The sequence below is a fragment of the Oncorhynchus gorbuscha genome, linkage group LG22, assembly GCF_021184085.1.
Source record: "Oncorhynchus gorbuscha isolate QuinsamMale2020 ecotype Even-year linkage group LG22, OgorEven_v1.0, whole genome shotgun sequence".
In the NCBI taxonomy this organism is placed as follows: Eukaryota; Metazoa; Chordata; class Actinopteri; order Salmoniformes; family Salmonidae; genus Oncorhynchus; species Oncorhynchus gorbuscha.
This window is the reverse complement of record NC_060194.1, coordinates 51,129,057-51,145,426: the sequence shown is the minus strand read 5'-3', so window position 1 is coordinate 51,145,426 and position 16,370 is coordinate 51,129,057. Positions and strand designations below refer to the sequence as shown.

Sequence of the window (16,370 nt, the reverse complement as noted above, 5' to 3'; positions counted from 1 at the left end):
ACAGCTAATTAAACAGCATGATCATTACACAGGTACACCTTGTGCCGGGGACAATAAAAGGCCACTTAAAAATAATAACAAATAAAAATCAACACCAGAAACCCTAGACTCCAATTTGTATACCATCCCTAAAGATTCACAGATGATCTCTATTGTACTCCACTCTGCCCTTTCCCACCTGGACGAAAGGAACACCTATGTGAGAATGCTGTTCATTGACTACAGCTCAGCGTTCAACCCCATATTCCCCTCAAAGCTCCTCGCTAAGCTAAGGACTCTGGGACTAAACACCTCCCTCTGCAACTGGATCCTGGACTTCCTGACGGGCCGCCCCCAGGTGGTGAGGGTAGGTAACAACACATCCGCCACACTGATCCTCAACACTGAGGCCCCTCAGGGTTGTGTACTCAGTCCCCTCCTGTACTCCCTGTTCACTCATGACTGCGTGGCCAAGCACGCCCCCATTCTCATCGACGGGGCTGCAGTGGAGCAGGTTGAGAGCTTCAAGTTCCTTGGCGTCCACATCACCGACAAACTAACATTATACCTTAATTTCAACAAGGAACACAGACTGAGACCAAGGTCTCTTTTACAGCTGGGCCCTGCGTATACATGTTTACACATACTGTTCTCTCTGCTACCGCACGGCAAGCAGTACCGGAGCGTCAAGTCTATGTCCAAGAGGTTTCTAAACAGCATCTACCCCCATAAGACTCCTGAACATCTCATCAAACGGCCACCAGACTATTTGCCTGGACCCACCCTCCCCTTTACGCTGCTGCTACTCTCTGTTATTATCTAGTCACTTTAATAACTCTACCTACGTACATATTGTCCATATTACCTCAATTACCTCGACCTACCAGTACCCCCTGTATATAGCCTCGCTATTGTTATTTCTCTTTAATTATTTGTTACTTATTTTGGGGGGGTATTTTTCTTAAAACTTCATTGTTGGTTAAGGGCTTGCAAGTAAGCATTTCACTGTAAGGTTGTTGTATTGTTGTATTCGACATATGTGACAAATAACACTGTTGTGGGTGCTGATCTAGGATCAGGTGTTGTACTGTTACCTGTGGGATGCAGTCAGTGTAGGCGAACATGGACTTGAACCTGTCATCAACACTGATGTGGTACAGGATACACATGGCCATCTGCTTGTGGTTCTCGTCACCTGACAGAAGGAACACATTACTACACATTAAACCAGCTCAAATCTGATAGCCAGATAGATTGATATGGTAGGTACGTCAGTAGAATGAGAGAGAGGAAGAGAGAACAGAGATAGAGAGAGGAAGAGTGAACAGAGAGAGAGAGGAAGAGAGAACAGAGGAAGAGAGAACAGAGACAGAGAGAGGAAGAGAGAACAGAGACAGAGAGAGGAAGAGAGAACAGAGACAGAGAGAGGAAGAGAGAACAGAGACAGAGAGAGGAAGAGAGAACAGAGACAGAGAGAGGAAGAGAGAACAGAGACAGAGAGAGGAAGAGAGAACAGAGACAGAGAGAGGAAGAGAGAACAGAGACAGAGAGAGGAAGAGAGAACAGAGACAGAGAGAGGAAGAGAGAACAGAGACAGAGAGAGGAAGAGAGAACAGAGACAGAGAGAGGAAGAGAGAACAGAGACAGAGAGCAAGCGAGAGAGAGAGAAATTGAGAAACCTATCCAACCTAAAAACATAGAGACCCAGAAAACCTGAGTCTACGCCTTCACTATGGTGAATCACTAAAACAATTCAGAAATACACTACGAAAAAAAGAGGGACCAGCTCGTCAGCTCAATGTAATTAAATGATCCATAGACTAATCACTTCTGGGAGAATTGTAACACACTAAAACAAACAACGAAACAAAGAGTTGTCTATCCAAAACGGAGATGTATGGATAAACCACTTCTCCAATCTTTTCGGACATCTTCACTTGTTTGTCATTTAGCAGACGCTCTTCTCCAGAGCGACTTACAGGAGCAATTAGGGTTAAGTGCCTTGCTCAAGGGCACATCGGCAGACTTTTCATCTAGTTGGCTCGGAGATTTGAACCAACAATCTTTTGGTTACTGGCCCAGCTATTAACTTCGAGGGCAGAGGGCAGCATTCTGAATTATGGATGAAAAGCGTGCCCAAATTAAACTGCCTGCTACTCAGCCATAAAAGCTAGAATATGCATATAATTTGTACATTTGGATAGAAAACACTCTGAAGTTTCTAAAACTGTTTGAATGATGTCTGTGAGTATAACAGAACTCATATGGCAGGCAAAAACCTGAGAAAAAATAAAACCAGGTAGTGGGAAATCTGAGGTTTGTAGTTTTTCCAAGTCATTGCCTATTGAATATACAGTGTCTATGGGGTCATATTGCACTTCCTAAGGCTTCCACTAGATATCAACAGTCTTTAGAACCTTGTTTGAGGCTTCTACTGTGAAGGAGGTGTGGGAATGGGAGCTGAATGAGTCAGAGGTCTGTCAGAGTGGCATGAGCTGATCACATGAGAGTCAGCTTGCGTTCCATTGCATTTCTAAAGACAAAGGAATTCTCCGGTTGGAACATTATTGAAGATTTATGATAAAAACATCCTAAAGATTGATTCTATACTTAGTTTGACATGTTTCTACGATATGTAATATAACTTTTCGTCTGAACTTTCGCCTGGACTTGCCCGCACGTCGTCAGTTTGGATTGTGTACTAAACGCGCAAACAAAAAGGAGGTATTTGGACATAAATGATGGACTTTATCGAACAAATCAAACATTTATTGTGTTTTCCTGGGAGTGCATTCTGATGAAGATCATCAAAGGTCAGTGAATATTTATAATGCTATTTCTGACTTCTGTTGACTCCACAACAGATATCTGTATGGCTTGTTTTGGTCTCTGAGCGCCGTACTCAGATTATTGCATGGTGTGCTTTTTCCGTAAAGTTTTTTTGTAATCTGACACAGCGGTTGTATTAAGGATAAGTGGATCTACAATTCCATGCAAAACACTTGAATCTTTGATCAATGTTTATTATGAGTATTTCTGTAAATTCATGTGGCTCTCTGCAAAATCACAGGATGTTTTGGAACTACTGAACATAACACGCCAATGTAAACTGAGATTTTGGATATAAATATATATTACAACAAGTTTATCTTTAAAATGGTGTAAAATACTTGTATGTTTGAGGAATTTTAATTATGGGATTTCTGTTGTTTTGAATTTGGCGCCCTGCAGTTTCACTGGCTGTTGACGAGGCGGGACGCTGCCGTCCCACATACCCTAGTGAGGTTTTAAAGACTAGCAGAACCCACTGGCAGAACAAAATACAAACCCTTCAACCCAAAAAAGCCTGTGGTGTTGATGGTATACTAAATCACAAATTCAAATGGGCTAATTCTTAAACTTTTCAACATTTATTTCAATGAATTGGCACCAGAACGGTCGAGTCAAAGGGTCTACAGCAGCATCTAGATCGTCTGCACAGATTCTGTCAGACCTGGGCGCTGACAGACCTGGGCCCTGACAGACCTGGGCCCTGACAGACCTGGGCCCTGACAGACCTGGGCCCTGACAGTAAATCTCAGTAAGACAAAAAATAATGGTGTTCCAAAAAAGGTCCAGTTCCCAGGATCACAAATACAAATTCCACCTAGCCACCGTTACCCCAGAGCACACAAAAAACGATACATACCTCGGCCTGAACATCAGCGCCAATTAGGATCTGGCTAAAAGTACTTGAATCAGTTACAGAACCCATTACCCTTTATGGTTGTGATGTCTGGGGTCCGCTCACCAACCAGGAATTCACAAAACGGAACAAACACCAAATTCAATCAATCAAATGTATTTATAAACCCCTTTTTTCATCAGCTGTACAGAAACCCAGCCTAAAACCTCAAACAGCAAACAATGCAGGTGTAGAAGCACGGTGGCTAGGAAAAACTCCCTAGAAAGGCAGGAACCTATGAAGAAACCTAGAGAGGAACCAGGCTCTGAGGGGTGACCAGTCCTCTTCTGGCTGTGACGGGTGGAGATTATAACAGAACATGACCAAGATGTTCAAATGTTCATAGATGACCCGAGTCAAATAATAATAATCACAGTGGTTGTAGAGGGTGCAACACGTCAGTATCTTAGGAGTAAATGTCAGGTGGCTTTTCATAGCCAATCAGAGGTCAAGATAGCAGAGTAGAAAAGAGTAGTAGAGAGAGAGAGACGAAAATAGCAGGTCCGGGACAAGGTAGCACTCTGCATGCAGAATTCTGCAAAAATATACTTTGTGTGCAAAACAACAAATAATGCAGAGCAGAATTAGGTATTAACTAGTTATCAACATCCAGAAAATAAACCGTTAAAATTATACAACCACCTAAAAGGAAGCGATGCCCACACATTCCACAAAAAGCCCTCAACGACAGAGAGAAAAAACCTTGAGAAAACTCCCCGCAGCCAACTGGTTCTGAGGCTCTGTTCACAAACAGACGCCACAGAGCCCCAAAACAGAAACACAATTAGACCAAATTATGAGGAAGCAAAAGGATAACTATTTGACACACAGGAAAGAATCAACCAAAAGACAGAGCAAACTAGAATGTTATTTGGCCCTAAACAGAGAGTACACAGTGGCAGAATACCTGACCACTGTGACTGACCCTAAACAGAGAGTACACAGTGGCAGAATACCTGGCAGAATACCACCACTGTGACTGACCCTAAACAGAGAGTGGCAGAATACCTGACCACTGTGACTGGCCCTAAACAGAGAGTACACAGTGGCAGAATACCTGACCACTGTGACTGACCCTAAACAGAGAGTGGCAGAATACCTGACCACTGTGACTGACCCTAAACAGAGAGTACACAGTAGCAGAATACCTGACCACTGTGACTGACCCAAACTTAAGGAAAGCTTTGACTATGTACAGACTCAGTGAGCAGAGCCTTGCTATTGAGAAAGGTTGCCGTAGACAGACGTGGCTCTCAAGAGAAGACAGGCTATGTGCTCACTGCCCACAAAATGAGGTGGGAACTGAGCTGCACTTCATAACCTCCTGCCAAATGTATGACCATATTAGAGACACATATTTCCCTCAGATTACATAGACCCACAAAGAATTTGAAAACAAACCCAATTTTGATAAACTCACATATCTACTGGGTGAAATACCACAGTGTGCCATCACAGCAGCAAGATTTGTGACCTGTTGCCACGAGAAAAGGGCAACCAGTGAAGAACAAACACCATTGTAAATACAACCCATATTTATGGTTATTTATTTTCCTTTTTGTACTTTAACTATTTCCACATAATATGACATTTGAAATGTCTTTATTCTTTTGGAACTTTTGTGAATTTAATGTTTATTCATGTTTCCATTGATGATTTCCCTTTCGTTTATTGTCTATTCCATTCGCTTTAGCAATGTAAACATTTATTTTCCATGCCAATAAAGCTCTTTGAAATGTATTGAACTGAAATTGAATTTTGAGAGAGAGAGAGAGAGAGAGAGAGAGAGAGATGGAGAGGAGAGAGAGAGGAGAGAGAGGAGAGAGAGAGGAGAGGAGAGAGAGGAGAGAGAGAGAGAGAGGAGAGAAAAAGAGAGAGGAGAGGAGAAAGAAGAGAGAGAGAGAGAGAGGAGAGAGAGACAAAGAGAGAGGAGAGGGAGAAGAGAGAGAGAGGAGAGAGGAGAGAGAGACAAAGAGAGACAGAGAGAGAGAGAGAGAGAGAGAGAGAGAGAGAGAGAGAGAGAGAGAGAGAGAGAGAGAGAGAGAGAGAGAGAGAGAGAGAGAGAGAGAGAGAGACAAAGAGACAAAGAGACAAAGAGACAAAGAGACAAAGAGACAGAACGGGAGAGGGAGACAGAAAGAGAGAGCGAGAGAGAGGAGAGAAAGAGAGAGGACATACATACCCAGCAGGGAGGTGAGTTTGGGCAGCAAGCCGACCTGCACCATCTTGATGCGTAGCCCAGTGTCAAAGGAGAGGTTGAGGAGGAGACGCAGCGTGATGTTCAGCAGGTCTTCATGTTCACACGGGACTAAACGAGACAAACGCTCTACGGTGTCCACCTCCGCCTGGCAACACAACCAACCAATCACAAAACAGGGTTAGGGTTAACAACCAATCACAAAACAGGGTTAGGGTTAACAACCAATCACAAAACAGGGAAATGGTTAGGACTCGTGATGACTTTCTTTGTAGCAAACAAGCAAACAAGCAGGTTACAGCCGGTATAGTTTAACGTGTACACCCCTGACTACTCCTGACTCAGCACTATATAAACTAGACCCCTGACTCACCACCATATAAACTAGACCCCTGACTCACCACCATATAAACTAGACCGCTGACTCTACTCCTGACCCACCACCATATAAACTAGACCCCTGACTCACCACCATATAAACTAGACCCCTGACTCACCACCATATAAACTAGACCCCTGACTCTACTCCTGACTCACCACCATATAAACTAGACCGCTGACTCTACTCCTGACTCAGCACCATATAAACTAGACCCCTGACTCAGCACCATATAAACTAGACCCCTGACTCTACTGCTGACCCACCACCATATAAACTAGACCCCTGACTCAGCACCATATAAACTAGACCCCTGACTCTACTCCTGACCCACCACCATATAAACTAGACCCCTGACTCAGCACTATATAAACTAGACCCCTGACTCAGCACTATATAAACTAGACCCCTGACTCAGCACTATATAAACTAGACCCCTGACTCTACTCCTGACCCACCACCATATAAACTAGACCCCTGACTCAGCACCATATAAACTAGACCCCTGACTCAGCACCATATAAACTAGACCCCTGACTCAGCACCATATAAACTAGACCCCTGACCCACCACCATATAAACTAGACCCCTGACTCAGCACCATATAAACTAGACCCCTGACCCACCACCATATAAACTAGACCCCTGACTCTACTCCTGACTCAGCACCATATAAACTAGACCCCTGACTCTACTCCTGACCCACCACCATATAAACTAGACCCCTGACTCTACTCCTGACCCACCACCATATAAACTAGACCCCTGACTCAGCACCATATAAACTAGACCCCTGACTCTACTCCTGACTCAGCACCATATAAACTAGACCCCTGACTCAGCACCATATAAACTAGACCCCTGACTCTACTCCTGACTCAGCACCATATAAACTAGACCCCTGACTCTACTCCTGACCCACCACCATATAAACTAGACCCCTGACTCAGCACCATATAAACTAGACCCCTGACTCTACTCCTGACTCAGCACCATATAAACTAGACCCCTGACCCACCACCATATAAACTAGACCCCTGACTCTACTCCTGACTCAGCACCATATAAACTAGACCCCTGACTCAGCACCATATAAACTAGACCCCTGACTCTACTGCTGACCCACCACCATATAAACTAGACCCCTGACTACTCCTGACCCACCACCATATAAACTAGACCCCTGACTCTACTCCTGACCCACCACCATATAAACTAGACCCCTGACTCAGCACCATATAAACTAGACCCCTGACTCTACTGCTGACTCAGCACCATATAAACTAGACCCCTGACTCTACTCCTGACCCACCACCATATAAACTAGACCCCTGACTCTACTCCTGACTCAGCACCATATAAACTAGACCCCTGACTCACCACCATATAAACTAGACCCCTGACTCTACTCCTGACCCACCACCATATAAACTAGACCCCTGACTCAGCACCATATAAACTAGACCCCTGACTCACCACCATATAAACTAGACCCCTGACTCTACTCCTGACCCACCACCATATAAACTAGACCCCTGACTCTACTCCTGACTCTGCACCATATAAACTAGACCCCTGACTCTACTCCTGACTCAGCACCATATAAACTAGACCCCTGACTCACCACCATATAAACTAGACCCCTGACTCTACTGCTGACCCACCACCATATAAACTAGACCCCTGACTACTCCTGACCCACCACCATATAAACTAGACCCCTGACTCTACTCCTGACCCACCACCATATAAACTAGACCCCTGACTCAGCACCATATAAACTAGACCCCTGACTCTACTGCTGACTCAGCACCATATAAACTAGACCCCTGACTCTACTCCTGACCCACCACCATATAAACTAGACCCCTGACTCACCACCATATAAACTAGACCCCTGACTCTACTCCTGACCCACCACCATATAAACTAGACCCCTGACTCAGCACCATATAAACTAGACCCCTGACTCACCACCATATAAACTAGACCCCTGACTCTACTCCTGACCCACCACCATATAAACTAGACCCCTGACTCAGCACCATATAAACTAGACCCCTGACTCTACTCCTGACCCACCACCATATAAACTAGACCCCTGACTCTACTCCTGACTCTGCACCATATAAACTAGACCCCTGACTCTACTCCTGACTCAGCACCATATAAACTAGACCCCTGACCCACCACCATATAAACTAGACCCCTGACTCTACTCCTGACTCAGCACCATATAAACTAGACCCCTGACTCTACTCCTGACACACCACCATATAAACTAGACCCCTGACTCTACTCCTGACTCAGCACCATATAAACTAGACCCCTGACTCAGCACCATATAAACTAGACCCCTGACTCAGCACCATATAAACTAGACCCCTGACTCAGCACCATATAAACTAGACCCCTGACTCTACTCCTGACTCAGCACCATAAAAACTAGACCCCTGACTCAGCACCATATAAACTAGACCCCTGACTCAGCACCATATAAACTAGACCCCTGACTCAGCACCATATAAACTAGACCCCTGACTCAGCACCATATAAACTAGACCCCTGACTCACCACCATATAAACTAGACCCCTGACTCTAATCCTGACTCAGCACCATATAAACTAGACCCCTGACTCTACTGCTGACTCAGCACCATATAAACTAGACCCCTGACTCTACTGCTGACTCAGCACCATATAAACTAGACCCCTGACTCTACTCCTGACTCAGCACCATATAAACTAGACCCCTGACTCAGCACCATATAAACTAGACCCCTGACTCTACTCCTGACTCAGCACCATATAAACTAGACCCCTGACTCAGCACCATATAAACTAGACCCCTGACTCTACTCCTGACCCACCACCATATAAACTAGACCCCTGACTCTACTCCTGACTCAGCACCATATAAACTAGACCCCTGACTCTACTGCTGACTCAGCACCATATAAACTAGACCCCTGACTCAGCACCATATAAACTAGACCCCTGACTCGACCCCTGACTCAGCACCATATAAACTAGACCCCTGACTCAGCACCATATAAACTAGACCCCTGACTCGACCCCTGACTCAGCACCATATAAACTAGACCCCTGACTCAGCACCATATAAACTAGACCCCTGACTCGACCCCTGACTCAGCACCATATAAACTAGACCCCTGACTCAGCACCATATAAACTAGACCCCTGACTCTACTGCTGACTCAGCACCATATAAACTAGACCCCTGACTCAGCACCATATAAACTAGACCCCTGACTCGACCCCTGACTCAGCACCATATAAACTAGACCCCTGACTCAGCACCATATAAACTAGACCCCTGACCCACCACCATATAAACTAGACCCCTGACTCTACTGCTGACTCAGCACCATATAAACTAGACCCCTGACTCAGCACCATATAAACTAGACCCCTGACTCGACCCCTGACCCAGCACCATATAAACTAGACCCCTGACTCGACCCCTGACCCACCACCATATAAACTAGACCCGACCCCTGACCCACCACCATATAAACTAGACCCCTGACCCAGCACCATATAAACTCGACCCCTGACCCACCACCATATAAACTAGACCCGACCCCTGACCCACCACCATATAAACTAGACCCCTGACCCAGCACCATATAAACTCGACCCCTGACCCACCACCATATAAACTAGACCCGACCCCTGACCCACCACCATATAAACTAGACCCCTGACCCACCACCATATAAACTAGACCCCTGACTCAGCACCATATAAACTAGACCCCTGACCCACCACCATATAAACTAGACCCCTGACTCAGCACCATATAAACTAGACCCCTGACCCACCACCATATAAACTAGACCCCTGACTCGACCCCTGACCCAGCACCATATAAACTAGACCCCTGACTCTACTCCTGACCCACCACCATATAAACTAGACCCCTGACCCGACCCCTGACCCACCACCATATAAACTCGACCCCTGACCCACCACCATATAAACTAGACCCCTGACCCACCACCATATAAACTAGACCCCTGACTCAGCACCATATAAACTAGACCCCTGACCCACCACCATATAAACTAGACCCCTGACTCAGCACCATATAAACTCGACCCCTGACCCACCACCATATAAACTAGACCCCTGACTCGACCCCTGACCCAGCACCATATAAACTAGACCCCTGACTCTACTCCTGACCCACCACCATATAAACTAGACCCCTGACCCGACCCCTGACTCAGCACCATATAAACTAGACCCCTGACTCAGCACCATATAAACTAGACCCCTGACCCACCACCATATAAACTAGACCCCTGACCCGACCCCTGACCCACCACCATATAAACCCGACCCCTGACCCAGCACCATATAAACCATCTCCCCTCCTCTCCTCTCTCCTTGCTCTTCCCTCTTCCTCTCTCTCTCTCTTACCATATCGTTCTTGTTCTCCAGGAAGATGCTGAGTTTCTTGAGGAAGGACACCACCAGCACCAGTAGTTCCTCGTTCTCCCGGTCCAGGGTCTTCACCAGCATGTGGACGATGTTCTTGTTTCTCATCTTCAGCTCTGTCCTGGTGTCCTCAGCCAGGTTCAACAACAGGTACAGAGCAACTAGAGGAGAGGAGGACAGAGATGCTAAATGCCCACTCAGCTACACAGGGAAGGAGGACAGAGATGCTAAATGCCCACTCAGCTACACAGTGGAGGAGGACTGAGATGCTAAATGCCCACTCAGCTACACAGTGGAGGACAGAGATGCTAAATGCCCACTCAGCTACACAGGGAAGGAGGACAGAGATGCTAAATGCCCACTCAGCTACACAGGGAAGGAGGACTGAGATGCTAAATGCCCACTCAGCTACACAGGGAAGGAGGACTAAGATGCTAAATGCCCACTCAGCTACACAGTGGAGGACAGAGATGCTAAATGCCCACTCAGCTACACAGGGGAGGACAGAGATGCTAAATGCCCACTCAGCTACACAGGGGAGGACAGAGATGCTAAATGCCCACTCAGCTACACAGGGGAGGACATAGATGCTAAATGCCCACTCAGCTACACAGGGGAGGACAGAGATGCTAAATGCCCACTCAGCTACACAGGGAAGGAGGACTGAGATGCTAAATGCCCACTCAGCTACACAGGGGAGGAGGACTGAGATGCTAAATGCCCACTCAGCTACACAGGGAAGGAGGACAGAGATGCTAAATGCCCACTCAGCTACACAGGGAAGGAGGACAGAGATGCTAAATGCCCACTCAGCTACACAGGGGAGGAGGACTGAGATGCTAAATGCCCACTCAGCTACACAGGGAAGGAGGACAGAGATGCTAAATGCCCACTCAGCTACACAGTGGAGGACAGAGATGCTAAATGCCCACTCAGCTACACAGGGAAGGAGGACAGAGATGCTAAATGCCCACTCAGCTACACAGGGAAGGAGGACAGAGATGCATTCCATTTCAAATCCATTACATTTTACAGAGCTATCCAGAGCTCTACATTAGGAGTTAGGGGTTATACTGTGGGGTTAGGGGTTATACTGTGGGGTTAGAGGTTAGACTGGGGTTAGGGGTTATGGATTATACTGTGGGGGTAGGGATTAAACTGTGGGGTTAGGGGTTATACTGTGGGGTTAGGGGTTATACTGTGGGGTTAGGGGTTATACTGTGGGGTTAGGGGTTAAGAGTTATACTGTGGGGTTAGGGGTTAAGAGTTAGACTGTGGGGTTAGGGGTTAAGAGTTAGACTGTGGGGTTAGGGGTTAGACTGTGGGGTTAGGGGTTAAGGGTTAGACTGTGGGGTTAGGGGTTAAGGGTTAGACTGTGGGGTTAGGGGTTAGGGGTTAGACTGTGGGGTTAGGGGTTAGACTGTGGGGTTAGGGGTTAGACTGTGGGGTTAGGGGTTAGACTGTGGGGTTAGGGGTTAGACTGTGGGGTTAGGGGTTAGACTGTGGGGTTAGGGGTTAGACTGTGGGGTTAGGGGTTAGACTGTGGGGTTAGGGGTTAGACTGTGGGGTTAGGGGTTAGACTGTGGGGTTAGGGGTTAGACTGGGGTTAGACTGTGGGGTTAGGGGTTAGACGGTGGGGTTATGGGTTAGACGGTGGGGTTATGGGTTAGACTGTGGGGTTAGGGGTTAGACTGTGGGGTTAGACTGTGGGGTTAGGGGTTCGACTGTGGGGTTAGGGGTTAGACTGTGGGGTTAGGGGTTAGACTGTGGGGTTAGACTGTGGGGTTAGACTGTGGGGTTAGACTGTGGGGTTAGACTGTGGGGTAAGGGGTTAGACTGTGGGGTTAGGGGTTAGACTGTGGGGTTAGACTGTGGGGTTAGGGGTTAGACTGTGGGGTTAGACTGTGGGGTTAGGGGTTAGACTGTGGGGTTAGGGGTTAGACTGTGGGGTTAGGGGTTAGACTGTGGGGTTAGGGGTTAGACTGTGGGGTTAGGGGTTAGACTGTGGGGTAAGGGGTTAGACTGTGGGGTTAAGGGTTAGACTGCGGGGTTAGGGGTTAGACTGTGGGGTTAGGGGTTAGACTGTGGGGTTAGGGGTTAGACTGTGGGGTTAGGGGTTAGACTGTGGGGTTAGGGGTTAGACTGTGGGGTTAGACTGTGGGGTTAGACTGTGGGGTTAGAGGGGTTAGACTGTGGGGTTAGGGGTTAGACTGTGGGGTTAGACTGTGGGGTTAGACTGTGGGGTTAGACTGTGGGGTAAGGGGTTAGACTGTGGGGTTAGGGGTTAGACTGTGGGGTTAGGGGTTAGACTGTGGGGTTAGACTGTGGGGTTAGGGGTTAGACTGTGGGGTTAGACTGTGGGGTTAGGGGTTAGACTGTGGGGTTAGGGGTTAGACTGTGGGGTTAGGGGTTAGACTGTGGGGTTAGGGGTTAGACTGTGGGGTTAGGGGTTAGACTGTGGGGTAAGGGGTTAGACTGTGGGGTTAGACTGTGGGGTTAGGGGTTATACTGTGGGGTTAAGGGTTAGACTGCGGGGTTAGGGGTTAGACTGTGGGGTTAGGGGTTAGACTGTGGGGTTAGGGGTTAGACTGTGGGGTTAGGGGTTAGACTGTGGGGTTAGGGGGTTAGACTGTGGGGTTAGGGGTTAGACTGTGGGGTTAGACTGTGGGGTTAGACTGTGGGGTTAGACTGTGGGGTTAGGGGTTAGACTGTGGGGTTAGACTGTGGGGTTAGGGGTTAGACTGTGGGGTTAGACTGTGGGGTTAGGGGTTAGACTGTGGGGTTAGGGGTTAGACTGTGGGGTTAGGGGTTAGACTGTGGGGTTAGGGGTTAGACTGTGGGGTTAGGGGTTAGACTGTGGGGTTAAGGGTTAGACTGTGGGGTTAAGGGTTAGACTGTGGGGTTAGGGGTTAGACTGTGGGGTTAGACTGTGGGGTTAGGGGTTAGACTGTGGGGTTAGGGGTTAGACTGTGGGGTTAGACTGTGGGGTTAGGGGTTAGACTGTGGGGTTAGGGGTTAGACTGTGGGGTTAGGGGTTAGACTGTGGGGTTAGACTGTGGGGTTAGACTGGGGTTAGACTGTGGGGTTAGGGGTTAGACTGTGGGGTAAGGGGTTAGACTGTGGGGTAAGGGGTTAGACTGTGGGGTTAGGGGTTAGACTGTGGGATTAGGGGTTAGACTGTGGGGTTAGACTGTGGGGTTAAGGGTTTGACTGGTACCTCTCAGCAGCTGCTCCTGTTTCACCAGTAGTCCCTGGTACTTCTTAAAGGCCTTCTCATGTTCCTTCCTCAAGGCCTGGTTGTCAGGGTCGTCTTCACGTAGTTACAGTCAAGGAAGGGTTCAGATTGACAGACTGACTGACCGCAACAGAAGAGGGGGTACATGGGGAACTGACACACCATGGGCTCAGCATCCATTCATTTCCCACAGCAGACGTTCTCATCACATAGAAAACATTTGTTGTAGGAAATGAATGGGTTCATCGCTTAGAAAACCTATGTAGGGGGTGTTCAATGTCAGTCCTAAACACTTCTGGTTCTCAGCCTCTCCTCATCAAGGACAGATTCAGACCTGGGACACCAGGTGAGTAGAATTCACTACCAGGTAGAAACAAAAAGCAGAGAACTGACAGTGAACAGCCCTGCAGAGGATATAAATCTTCTAACCCAGACACTAACCCAGACCATAAACCCTAACCCAGACCATAAACCCTAACCCACACCATAAACCCTAACCCACACCATAAACCCTAACCCAGACCATAAACCCTAACCCAGACCATAAACCCTAACCCAGACCATAAACCCTAACCCAGACTCTAACCCAGACCATAAACCCTAACCCAGACCATAAACCCTAACCCAGACTCTAACCCAGACCATAAACCTAACCCAGACCATAATCCCTAACCCAGACCATAAATCCTAATCCAGACCCAGATCCTAACTCAGACCGAGACCATAAACCCGAACTCAGACCGAGACCATAAACCCTAACTCAGACCCAGACCACAAACCCTAACTCAGACCCAGACCACAAACCCTAACTCAGACCCAGACCACAAACCCTAACTCAGACCCAGACCACAAACCCTAACTCAGACCATAATTCCTAATCCAGACCCTAACTCAGACCAAGACCATAAAACCGAACTCAGACCGAGACCACAAACCCTAACTCAGACCGAGACCACAAACCCTAACTCAGACCGAGACCACAAACCCTAACTCAGACCGAGACCACAAACCCTAACTCAGACCGAGACCACAAACCCTAACTCAGACCCAGACCACAAACCCTAACTCAGACCCAGACCACAAACCCTAACTCAGACCCAGACCACAAACCCTAACTCAGACCCAGACCACAAACCCTAACTCAGACCATAATTCCTAATCCAGACTCTAACTCAGACTGAGACCATAAACCCTAACTCAGAAACCAGAACATAAACCCTAACTCAGACCGAGACCATAAACCCTAATCCAGACCATAAACCCTAATCCAGACCCAGGCCATAGACCCAGACCATAAACCCTAACCCGGAAAATAAACCCTAACCCAGAACCGGACACTAACCCTAACCCAGACCCTAATCCTAACCCTAATCCAGGCCATAAACCCTAACCCAGAACACTAACCCTAACCCAGACCACAAACCCTAACCTTAAACCAGAACCTAACCCAGACCCAGACACTAACCCTAACCCAGAACCTAACCCAGACCCTAATCCTAATCCAGAACCTAACCCTAATCCAGGCCATAAACCCTAACCCAGAACACTAACCCTAACCCAGACCATAAACCCTAACCTTAAACCAGAACCTAACCCAGACCCTAACCCAGAACCTAACCCAGACCCTAATCCTAATCCAGAACCTAACCCAGAACCTAACCCAGACACTAACCTGGACCCAGACACTTACCCAGACCCTAACCCAGACCATAAACCCTAACCCAGACCCTAACCCAGACACTAACCCAGACACTAACCCAGACCCTAACCCAGACCATTAACCCTAACCCAGACCATAAACCCAGACCATAAACCCAGACCCAGACCATAGACCCTAACCCAGACCCAAACCCAGACACTAACCCTAACCCAGAACCTAACCCAGAACCTAACCCAGGCTCTAATCCTAACCCAGAACCTAATGCTAACCCAACCCAGACACTAACCCTAACCCAGAACCTAACCCAGAACTAGACCCTAAACCAGAACCTAACCCAGACCCTAATCCTAACCCAGAACCTCACCCTAACACTAACCCTGACCCTAACCCAGACCATAAACTCTAACCCAGACACTAACCCAGACCATAAACACTAACCCATACCCTAACCCAGACCCTAACCCAGTTCATATACCCTAACCCAGACCCTAACCCAGACCCTAACCCAGACCCTAACCCAGACCATAAACTCTAACCCAGACCCTAACCCAGATACTAACCCAGACCCTAACCCAGACCCTAACCCAGACACTAACCCAGACCATAAACTCTAACCCAGACCCTAAACTCTAACCCAGACCCTAAACTCTAACCCAGACCCTAACCCAGACACTAACCCAGACCATTAACCCTAACCCAGACCATAAACCCAGACCATAAACCCAGACCCAG

The 16,370-nt window shown here is 47.5% G+C and overlaps 1 protein-coding gene across 2 annotated transcripts in view; it reads right to left on the bottom strand.

Moving 5' to 3' along the window:
• The window catches only part of LOC124009323 (kinesin-associated protein 3-like), a 56,269-nt gene that overhangs the window by 30,517 nt on the left and 9,382 nt on the right, over positions 1 to 16,370 (bottom strand). For both annotated transcript variants that reach the window (XM_046320989.1, XM_046320990.1), the window contains exons 8-11: positions 13,961 to 14,059; positions 10,726 to 10,904; positions 5,886 to 6,048; positions 1,074 to 1,174 (exon numbers count right to left, since the gene is read on the bottom strand). In XM_046320989.1, coding sequence (XP_046176945.1) covers positions 1,074 to 1,174; positions 5,886 to 6,048; positions 10,726 to 10,904; positions 13,961 to 14,059 — 542 coding nt within the window. The remainder of the gene's footprint in view (positions 1 to 1,073; positions 1,175 to 5,885; positions 6,049 to 10,725; positions 10,905 to 13,960; positions 14,060 to 16,370) is intronic.